Consider the following 11,987-nt stretch of genomic DNA (forward strand, 5'->3'; position numbering starts at 1 on the left):
TGCTGGTACCTCAGGTAAATCTTCTCAAGTGACTAGACATGGATGGCAATGTCTAGTACCCTAAAAAGAGATTAAAGAATAATGGATCTTTGTATTCAATAGTATATCTGGGTATATGACTAATAGATTTTATTATGCATGTTAAATATCAGTCTACTTCTGGTTTTGGTTTTCAGTATGCTGAGTGGTGGAAATAATGTGAGTTTATCTTAAAGCCCATGCATCTATATTTAATCTTGTAATGTACATATTGGTGGAACATGTCTTGTACCGGACACTGTTCTTACTGATCTGAGACAAGGCGCCGAACATCTGTATTTTGAACTGAGTGCTGAAATCATTTTTTCATGGCTATATCTCTTCCCAGTTTTCATTAGTTTTGTATTATGATGCCAGAATTGGTGAATAATCAGACTCACATCATCCATTAAGAGGCTGTGTAATAGCATGAGTGATAAATTCTGTACAATGGGGCATTTTTGTGACACATTGGCTGTTTGAGAGCAAGGCATTTCAGAAGGTATTTATTGATTAGCATCTAAAGAGTAACTCGAATGAATGTGTGGGGGTATAGGAAACATACCCAATTTGGAAGGGCTGTTAGAAATCGGACCACCCGGCTTTCTAATATCAGATCAACTGGAACAGTCCTAAATGAGCATTTTACTTGAGCAGCACATCTTTGAGTGAAACTTACTTTCATCTCCTGTTTCAAATTCAAACTTCTGACTGTAGCCACTGTAGCCTGTCACCATCCTCACTCGGATGTGAAATATGTATGTGATGGTGGGCTTGAGGCCCGTGACGATGACGCTTGGGGCCTTGGACCTCATGGAGGAATAGGTGAGCTGCTCATGCTCCTGGAGACAGAAAACAGAAGAAAGGAAATGAGACAGTGCGACCCTACCGTTTCCTAGAGACGGCCTCCAGGGAAACGAGTCTAAGCATGGGTTTCCACAGGTTAGCACTTAGTTGATCAGCATTGTATATGTGATGGGTCTGATTTGGGAAATTATCAATGGGATGGTTACTTGTCTTTAACTATTCATGGACACTGGTGATTTACACTGGACTTTGACTCTAATATGTGAACGTGTTTCAACAGAGTAGCACCTTTGTCTTCATCAAAATGGCACATTGGATTAGACACATTAGCGTTTGTGCTGGGAACCATGAATGTGTTACACAGTATTTCTACCCAGTGGTAGTGAATGTCAAATGGCCAGGGCTATCTGTGGGTAGACCAACCTGTGGGTGAGAGGAAAAAAAATAGTTTGAAATCTTTAGGTAGCAATTAATTGCTTCTGTTTATAACTTTGATTTCTCAGAAGTTATCATTAATGTGAACTTAAATAAAATGATGAGAATTTTTCCCAGGGGGGGGGCGGGTGGGGGAAGAAAGTACATAGCATGTGTGTTCTTTTCTGACTGGATTACCTCATTCAGGATGATATTTTCTAATTTTATCCATTTGCCTAAGAATTTTATGAATTCATTGTTTTTAATGGCTGAGTAGTACTCCATTGTGTAAATGTATCACATTTTCTATATCCATTCGTCTTTTGAAGAACATCTGGGTTCTTTCCAGCTTCTGACTACTATAAATAAGGCTGCTATGAACAGAGTGGAGCATGAATCATTATTATGTGTTGGAGAATCTTTTGGGTATATGTCCACGAGAGTTATAAATGGGTCCTCAGGTGGTACTATGTCCAATTTTCTGAGGAATTGCCAGATTGGCTTCCAGAGTGGTTGTACCAGCATACAATCCCACCAACAATGGAGGAGTGTTCCTCTTTCTCCACATCCTCGACAGCATCTGCTGTCACCTGAGTTTTTCATCTTAGCCATTCTGACTGGTGTGAGGTGAAATGTCAGGGTTGTTTTGATTTGCATTTCCCTAGTGATTAAGGATGTTGAACATTTCTTTAAGTACTTCTCAGCCATTCAGTATTCCTCAGCTGAGAATTCTTTGTTTAGCTCTGTATCACATTTTTAATAGGATTATTTGATTCTCTAGAATCTACCTTTTTTAAAAAGAATTATTTATTTTATGTATATGACTACACTGTTCCTGTCTCCAGACACACCAGAAGAGGGCATAAAATCCCCTTACAGATAGTTGTGAGACACAATGCAGTTGCTGGGAATTGAACTAAGGCACTCTGGAAGAGCAGTCAGTGCTCTTAACTGCTGGGCCAGCTCTCCAGCCCAGAATCTAACTTTTGAGTTCTTTGTATATATTGGATATTGGCCCTCTATTGGATGTAGGGTTGGTAAAGATCTTTCCCCAATCTGTTGGTTGCTGTTTTGTCCTGTTGACAGTGTCCTTTGCCTTACAGAAGTTTTGCGATTTTATGAGGCCCCATTTGTCAATTGTTGATCTTAGAGCATTAGCCATTGGTGTTCTGTTCAGTAATTTTTCCTCTGTGCCCATAACTTCGAAGCTTTTTCCTACTTTCTCCACTGTAAGGTTCAGTGTATCTGGCTTTATGTGGAGGTCCTTGATCCACTTGAACTTGAGCTTTGTACAGGAGATGGATTCGCATTCTTCTGCATGCTAACCATCAGTTGAGTCAGCATCATATGTTGAAAAGGCTGTCTTTTTTCCACTGGATGATTTTAGCTCCCTTGTCAAAAATCACATGACCATAGGAGAGTATGTTCATTTCTGGTCTTCACTTCTATTCCATTGATCTACCTGCCTGTCAGTGAACCAATACCATACAGTTTTTATCATTATTGCTTTGTAGTCCAGCTTGAGGTCAGGGATGGCGATTCCCCCAGAAACTATCTTATTGTTGAGAAAAGTTTTTGCTACCCTAGGTTTTTTGTTAATCCAGATGAATTTGCAAATTGCTCTTTCTAACTCTATGAAGAATTGAATTAGAATTTACAGGGATTGCACTGAATCAGTAGATTGCTTTTGGCAAGATGGTCATTTTTACTATATTAATCCTGCCAATCCATGAACATGGGAGATCTTTGCATCTTCTGAGATCTTCCATTTCTTCCTTCAGAGACTTAAAGTTCTTGTCATACAGATCTTTCACTTGCTTGGTTAGAGTCACACTAAGGTATTTTATATTGAATGTGACTATTGTAAAGGGTGTTGTTTCCCTAATTTCTTTCTCAGCCTGTTATCCTTTGACTAGAAGAAGGCTACTGATTAGTTTGCACTAATTTTATATCTAGGCAATTGGCTAAAGTTTTTTATCAGCTTTAGGAGTTCTCTGGTGGAATATTTTGGGTCACTTAAGTATTCTATCATAACATCTGAAATAGTAATATTTTGACTTCTTCCTTTCCAATTTGTATCTCTTTGACCTCCATTGTTGTTTAATTGCTCTGGCTAAGACTTCAAGTACTATATTGAATAGGTAGGGACAGACAAGGGCAGCCTTGTCTAGTTCCTGATTTTAGTGGGATTGCTTCAAGTTTCTCTCCATATAGTTTGATATTGGCTATTGGTTTGCAGTATATTGCTTTTACTATGTTTAGTTATGGGCCTTGAATTTCTGATCTTTCTAAGACTTTTGTCATGAAAATGTGGAATTTTGTCAAATGCTTTTTCAGCATCTAATGAGATGATCTTGTGGTTTTTTTCCCTTTGAATTTGTTTGTGTAGTGGTTTGTGTTGATGGATTTCTATATATTGAACCATCCCTGCATCCCTGGGATGAAGCCTATTTGATCTTGGTGAATGATAATTTTGATGTGTTCTTGGATTTGGTTTGTGAGATTTTTTTTTCTATTTTTGCATCAATATTCATAAAGGAAATTGGTCTGAAGTTCTCTTTCATTGTTCGGTCTTTGTGTGGTTTAGGTATGAGCATAACTCTGGCTTCATAGAAAAAACTGGGTAAGTGTTCCTTCTGTTTCAATTTTATAGAATAGTTTGAAGAGTATTGGTATTATGTCTTCTTTGGAGGTCTGATAGAATTCTGCACTAAACCTACCTGTACCTGGGTTTGGGGGAATTGGGAGACTTTAATGATTGTTTCTATTTCATGCAGGGTTATAGGACTGTTTAGATGGTTTATCTTATCCTGATTTAACTTTGGTACCTGGTATCTATCTAGAAAATTGTCCATTTCATCCAGATTTTCCAGTTTTCTTGAGTATTGGCTTTTATAGTAGGATCTGATGATTTTTTTTAATTTCCTCGGTTTCTGTTGTTATGTCTCTCTTTTCATTCCTGATATTATTAATTTGGATAATGTCTCTGTGCCCTCTGGTTAGTCTGGTCTCAAAGAACCAGCTCCTGGTTTAGTTGATTCTTTGTATAGTTCTATTTGTTTCTACTTGGTTTGTTTTCAGCCTTGAGTTTGATTATTTCCTGCTATCTACTCCTCTTGGGTACGTTGCTTCTTTTTTTTCTAGAGCTTTCAGGTATGCTGTCAAGCTGGTAGTATATGCTCTCTGCAGTTTCTTTTTGGAGGCACTCAGAGATACTAGTTTTCCTCAGCACTGCTTTCAATGTGTCCCATAAGTTTGGGTATGTTGTGTCTTCATTTTCATTCAACTCTAAAACGTCTTTCATTTCTTTCTTTATTTCTTCCCTGACCAAGTTATCACTGAGTAGAGCATAGATGTTCCTCCTCTATGTTTATGTGGGCTTTCTGTTGTTTTTGTTGTTATTGAAGACAGCTTTAGTTTGTGGTGATCTAATAGGATGCATAAGATTTCAATATTTTTGTATCTGTTAAGGCCTGTTTTGACGATCAATTATATGGTCAGTTTTAAAGAAGGTACCATGAGATGCTGAGTAGAAGGTATATTCTTTTATTTTAGGGTGAGATGTACTATAGATACTTGTTAAATTGATTTGGCTCATAACTTCTATTAGTTCCACTGTGTCTCTGTTTAGTTTGTGTTTCCATGATTGATCCATTGATGAGAAGGGGGTGCTGAAGTCTACTACTATTATTGTATGAGGTTCAGTGTGTGATTTGAACTTTAGTAAAGTTTCTTTTATAAATGTGGGTGCCCTTGCATTTGGAGCATAGATTTTCAGAGTTGAGAGTTTATTTTGATAGTTGGTTTTTTTTTTTTTTTTAATGACTATGATGTGTCCTTCTTCTTCCTTTTTGACACCTTTTGGTTCAAAGTTGCTTTTATACAAAATTAGAATGGCTACTCCAGCTTCTTTCTTGGGACTATGTGCTTGGAAAATTGTTTTCCAGACCTTTACTTCAAGGTAGTGACCGTCTTTGTCACTGAGCTGTGTTTCCTGTATGCAGCAAAATGCTGGGTCCTGTTAACATATCCAGTCTGTTAGTCTATGTCTTTTTATTGGTCAACTGAGTCCATTGATGTTAACAGGTATTAAAGAAAAATGATTGTTGCTTCCTGTTATTTTTGTTGTTAGAGATGGAATTATATTTGTGTGGCTATCTTTCAGGTTTGTTGAAAGAATATTATTTTCTTGCTTTTTCTAGGGTGTAGTTTTCCCTTCTTGTGTTGACGTTTTCCATCTATTATCTTTTGTAGGGCTTAATTTGTGGAAATATATTCAGTAAATTTGGTTTTGACATGGAATATCTTGGTTTCTCCATGTATGGTAATTTAGAGTTTTGCTGGGTATAATAGACTGGGTTGGCATTTGTGTTCTCTTACGGTCTGTATGAGATCCCGCAAGGATCTTCTAGCTTTCATAGGCTCTGTTGAGAAGTCTGGTGCAATTCTGATAGGTCTGCCTTTATATGTTACTTGATCTTTTCCCCTTACTGCTTTTAATATTCTTTCCTTGTTTTATGCATTTAGTTTTTTGATTATTATGTGACAGGAGAAATTTCTTTCCTGGTCCAAACCATTTGGAGTTCTGTAGGCTTTCTGTATGTTTATGTGCATCTCTGTCTCTAGATTACAGAAGTTTTCTTCTATAATTTTGTTGAAGATATTTACTGACCCTTTAAGTTGGGAATCTTCATTCTCTTCTATACCTATTATCCTGAGGTTTGGTCTTCTCATTGTGTCTTGCGTTTCCTGGATGTTTTGGGTTACGAGCTTTTTGCATTTTGCATTTTCTTTGATTGTTGTGTCAATGTTTTCCATGGTATCTTCTGTAGCTGAGATTCTCTCTTCTATCTCTTGTATTCTGTTGGTGATGCTTGTATCTATTACTCCTGACTTCTTTCCTAGGTTTTCTATCTCCAGGGTTGTTTCTCTTTGTGATTTCTTGATTGTTTCTTTTCCATTTTTAGATCCTGGATGGTTTTGTTCAATTCCTTCACCTGTTTGGTTATGTTTTCCTGTGTTTCTTTAAGGGATTTTTGTGTTTTCTCTTTAAGGGCTTCTAAGGGTTTACCTATGTTCTCTTGTATTTTTTTTTAAGAGAGTTATTCATGTCTTTCTTAAAGTCCTCTATCATCATCATGAGATGTGATTTTAAACTACAGTTTTGCTTTTCTGGTGTGTTGGGTTGTCCAGGACTTGCTGTGGTGGGAGAACTGGGTTCTTATGATGCCAAGTAGCCTTGATTTCTGTTGCTTATGTTCTTGCCCTTGCTTCTTGCTATCTGGTTACCTCTACTGTTAGTTAGTCTTGCTGTCTCTGACGGGAGCTTGTTCCTCCTGAGGGACTGTGATGTTAGATGTGTCAGCACTCCTAGGGAGACCAGCTCTCTCCTGGGTGGGATTTGTATGTGGAGAGCTGTGGGACAGCCTTAGCTCTGAGTAACAGATGGAGACAGCAGACAGTCCACAGCTGCTCTGCTGTTCCTGTGTCCTGTGTGCTTCTGGCAGGTCTTTCTTTGGAGAGTTATTGGAGCAAAATTGGTGATCTCACCTAGGGGCTTAAGCGTAAGAACACTCCTGGGAGATCAGCTCTCTCTTGGTGGAATTTGGGTGTGGAAGACTATGGAATAGCCTTAGTTCCAGGACACAGATGGAGTCCGGAAAGATCCTGTTCCCAGCTGCTCCACTGCTCCTGTGCTCTGCGCTAGTAACTACTTTTAATAGGGTATTAATTCTCACTATTAAATCCTGAGATGAGTCCAAATTTGACCCCTGTTTAACAGATATGGAATTGAAGCATATTACTAACTACCCATAGGTCCTGTACATTAGTAAAGTCAAGACTCAGGCCCAGATTTATCTGCCCATAGAGCCCTTTGATGGTTACCTATAGCCTGCATATATTATACTTTCCTATAATATCCTGCTATGTGAACACTGTTCCCATAGAACTTTGTTTATTTCCACTGAGGAACGCCTTTGCCTGCACAATGAATGCCATGGACAAAATGTTTCTTCTCCCCTCACCAGTAACGCAGCTTAACAAACTCATTCTTTCCTCATTTGGCCATGAGACCTTCTATATCCCAAGTACATCTGGTGATAGTCATGATGAGAAACATTTCATATGTTCTCCATTGTTTCTCAGTCTCTACTGTGAACTTTGATATAAATAAAAGCTTTGCAGTATTCCAGTAAAGACACCCTTGAGCCTTGAGATTCCTGTTTTTGCTGAATATTGGATTCAACTTCAATTCCTCAGTAATGGTCACTGGTATGTTGTGGTAAATATCTTTGGTCATCAACATGACACAACCTAGCATCATATGGGAAATGTCTCAGTGATCAACTTTTTTTCTACATTGAGTTGACCTGTGGAAGTGTCTGTGGAAAATTATCTTAAGATTTTAATATTTATTTTAACTTTTATGTATATATATAAATGTGTCTGTGTGAGGGAATGTGTACTTGAGTGCAAGTGCTTGTGGAGACCAAAGGTACTAGATCTCCTATGGCTGGGGTTACAAGAGATTGTGAGTTCCCCAAGGTGGATACTGAGAACATAATTCACATCTTCTGGAAGAGCAGTATGTATTCTTAACTTTTGAGTCATCTTTCTAGTTCCTGTCTGAATTTAATTGATGTGGGAAGACCTTGCCCATTATAGATGGCACCATTCTCTAGGCACAGAATTCTAAACGGCAAATGGGAGTAGAAATCAAGGTGAGCTCCTGGGCATATACCCAGAAGATGTTCCAACTTGTTATAAGAACACATGCTCCACTATGTTCATAGCAGCTTTATTTATAATAACCAGAAGCTGGAAAGAACCCAGATGACCCTCAACAGAGGAATGGATACAGAAAATGTGGTACATTTACACCATGGAGTCCTACTCAGCAATTAAAAACAGTGAATTTATGAAATTCTTAGGCAAATGGATGTATCTGGAGGATATCATCCTGAGTGAGGTAACCCAGTCACAAAAGAACTCACTTGATATGCACTCACTGATAAGTGGATATTAGCCCAGAAACTTAGAATATCCAAGATACAATTTGCAAAACACAAGAAAACCAAGAAGAGGGAAGACCGAAGCGTGGATACTTCATTCCTCCTTAGAATATGGAACAAAATACCCATGGAAGGAGTTACAGAGACAAAGTTTGGAGCTGAGACGAAAGGATGGACTATCCAGAGACTGCCCCATCTGGGGACCCATCCCATAATCAGCCACCAAACGCAGACACTATTGCATATGCCAACAAGATTTTGCTGACCCTGATATAGCTGTCTGTGGTGAGGCTATGCAAGTGCCTGGCAAATACAGAAATGAATACTCATAGTCTTCTATTGGATGGAACACAGGGCCCCTAATGGAGGAGCTAGAGAAAGTACCCAAGGAGCTGAAGGGGTCTGCAACCTGATAGGTGGATCAATAATATGAACTAACCAGTACCCCCCAAGAGCTTGTGTCTCTACTTGCATATGTAGCAGAAGATGTCCTAGTCGGCCATTATTGAGAATAGAGGCCCCTTGGTCTTGCAAACTTAATATGCCCCAGTACAGGGGAACGCCAGGGCCAAAAACTGGGAGTGGGTGGGTAGGGGAGCAGGGCAGGGGTAGGGTATAGGGGACTTTTGGGATAGCATTTGAAATGTAAATGAAGAAAATGGCTAATAAAAAATTAAAAAATGAAAAGAAATCAAGGTGAGCACAAACAAGTGAGCAGATTAACATGAATTCATTAATTCCTCTCTACTCTTGACTATGGATATGATGTGACTCTCTTGTTTGAAGCTCCTGTCTTGACTTCCCCACCATAATAGGCACTAACCTGAAATTGTAAGTTGAAATAAATCCTTTTATTTTATCACAGCAACAGAAATGAAACTAGGACAAGTTTTTAAAGCTGAATCTTTAAGCTCATTGTACATTGCTATTCCCCAAAAGAAGGAAAAAGATAGAACTTGAGTCTGTGTATTCCGAAGTGACTACCATGAGGGGTAGAGAACAACCTATCAACCAAGAATAATTTCTTGACCTCAGCAGGGGCACAGAACATGAACCACAAGAAGCTTCATGGAAAGTGAGTGCTTAAACTAAGCCCTAAAGTATGTTAATCAGAGCCTGGAAGGAAAAGTCTCCCAGAAAGATAGGATGGTATGTGCTGAGGCCCAAGTAGCTGAAGCTCAGAGGGAATATCCGGGAGTTTGAGCTCATGGACCTGACAGAAGCAGTAAGAAACAGGACTGTTTTGCTCACCACTGTTTCTACTATTTACAACAAGTCTCAAAAATATGGGGGAAAAATATATAAAGATTTCACTTGGGAAACACAAGTAGAAAACAAGCTTTAAATGTCCTTAAGGGTCTGTGGCTAGTCTTCAGTATAAGATTATGAAATGTGAAGTTATTGAGACAAAGACATGGCCTGAGTTTTACTTTAAGTAGGAAGTTAGTTAAAAGATAAGCTAGCTCATGGAGAGATGAGAACAGAGTTCAGATAAGGACGAGGGTCAAAGGAGGAAAGATGAAGTCAGAGGATTATAAATCACCCAGGCAAGAAGGAATGAAAGTTTAGACATTGAGAAGAGGGAAGAACACGGATCTCCAAGAGTTATGACGAGAGGAGAGGCTTCATTGTCTCCTCTTACCCCACCTTTCCTACCTCACCTACAGACAACAGAAAGTCCTTATAGGGACTCAGATACCCCTGATGTAAATACCAACTTGACAGAAGAATACACAGTGACTTAATCACACTAATACTTCATCTCTATGACTAAGCAGTAGGTAATCCCAAACAGCTGCCTAGAAGTTCCCAAACATGAATTTGTTTGGCAAGAAAGACCAAACATTCTGATTTTGGATTGAGCTTTTTTTTCTTTGGCTAAAGGCATTGTGGTCTGTCATACATAGCCAAGATCTCCATCTTCAAATTATCACCCAAGTAACTTTTTTGCAAGCCAATAGTGGTTGTTTCCACTTTCAGCCCTAGCCAGAACTCCACTTTCATAGAATCCAAGCCTGGGTATTGCTAATATTCCTTTCATTATGACCTGTGGGGTTATTACTGTATCCCCATGTTTCAATGGTTAGGAAGGCCTTCACCATATTTAGCTTAAAGGAAAGAATCTCAACAAAATATGGCACATCAATTTTGTCGGTGACAATAGGACTATGACTGAGACCTGGGGCTAGAAGGAACCAAGCACTTAGAGCCTTCCTTCTGTGCTATTTTGGCCAAAGTAGGGAGTCTGGAAGATTTTGGTCTACTTGTACTCAGGTCTCTTTTCTGTGGGTTCAGCATTAGTAATGCTCCACCCTATTGGAGGCAAGAAGGAGACTGCATAAGTTCTCCAAAGTTTCCTGCTCCAGAAAGCAAAAGCCATTTGTCTGCAGACCTAGGAGATGAGAATTTCTGGGTAAGAATTAGTGTCCATGCTGCTTTAATTATGATGCAAAACACATTGGCACTGGCACATCTGAGTATATCCCTGGCTCCAAACACAGTGGTTTTTAGGGTGGTGCCACAGCTGATGATGTTGCATCATAGCTGAGGCAGACTGGAAAGCTTCCACTCACCCTAGAGTCTCCACTCTCCGTGCCACCATGCTTCACCACCACCCCACAGCCCACAAATATGCCACACAGGATCTTCCACAAACACACCATTTTCCCTTCAGAAAACAGTGTGGCTGTCCCCATCCTCATCTCTCTTGGGACGTGCATTCTATTTTGCCCAGATTCTCTGAAAATCAGATGAGGCTTACCTCTAACCTAGCAGAACTTTGCCAAGACTTGCTGACCACAGGTGCCACTTCCTCAGCGAAAATACCTGCAGTCCAGCCATTTTTTGCTTTAGCTGAGTTACAGAATTCTTTAGAAGCTAACAACACAGCTATCAATCTGCCTTCCCAGTATTGCTTGGAATGTCTTCCTTTCTCAGTGGCTGCTAGGTACCTGTACAGGACTTGGGTGAGGGAAAAGCCATGGCCTGCCCATATCTAGACTGCCTTTCTCCTTCCTGGACTCTACTTTGCCAGGAAGCCTCAGAGTAAACTAAGACACTGTGAATCTTTTGTCAGGACTCTGGTGTCCTTTGAAATAAATTAGTCTTAAATGGTATGTACCTCAAATTTAACTGATTAGTGACCCATGTTAGAATGGAGTCAGAAAGGGATTTTTAAAAAATACATTGTATCACTTTGACCATTTTCCTTGCCTTTCTTTTAACCCATTTGTTCATTTAAGAATTTTTTAAAAATTGTTCTTGTTAAATACAAAGGATAATGATAAGTTAAATAAAAACAAGATTATTGACCTATGAGAGTGTTTCATAGGAGACTACTTCTAAAAGATATCAGAACAATGTATATATCAAGGAGAAAAAAAGTGTACCACTTACTATTGAAATAGTACTTTAACAATAAAGGAGACTGGAAAGATGGCTCAACAATTAAAAGTGCATACTGCTCTTGCAGAGGACCTGAATTCAGTTCCTTGTACCAATGCCAGGCAGCTCACAACATCCTATAACTCCAGCTGCAGAGGATTTGACACCTCTAGATTCTATAAGTACCTTTATCCTCTCACCCACATGCAAACACACAGATACACTGTAAAACAGATAATGAAAATAAGTCTTTAAATGAATACATAAACTAAAAAGAAACCACCATGTGTATATCCAATAATTCTCCCTTGTATTTTCTCTCCTTGGGAAAAATAAAACAAGAGATACCTC

At 39.0% G+C, this 11,987-nt stretch overlaps 1 protein-coding gene across 1 annotated transcript in view; it reads right to left on the reverse strand.

The window, feature by feature from the left end:
- Positions 1–508: 508 nt before the first annotated feature.
- Positions 509–11,987, reverse strand: part of LOC110291054 — a 77,061-nt gene continuing 65,582 nt past the window's right edge. The window contains exons 3-4 of the mRNA XM_021157998.1: positions 11,014–11,237; positions 509–860 (exon numbers count right to left, since the gene is read on the reverse strand). Coding sequence (XP_021013657.1) covers positions 651–860; positions 11,014–11,237 — 434 coding nt within the window. The 3' untranslated portion in view covers positions 509–650. The remainder of the gene's footprint in view (positions 861–11,013; positions 11,238–11,987) is intronic.

The sequence above is a fragment of the Mus caroli genome, chromosome 3 (assembly GCF_900094665.2).
Source record: "Mus caroli chromosome 3, CAROLI_EIJ_v1.1, whole genome shotgun sequence".
Classification (NCBI taxonomy): domain Eukaryota; kingdom Metazoa; phylum Chordata; class Mammalia; order Rodentia; family Muridae; genus Mus; species Mus caroli.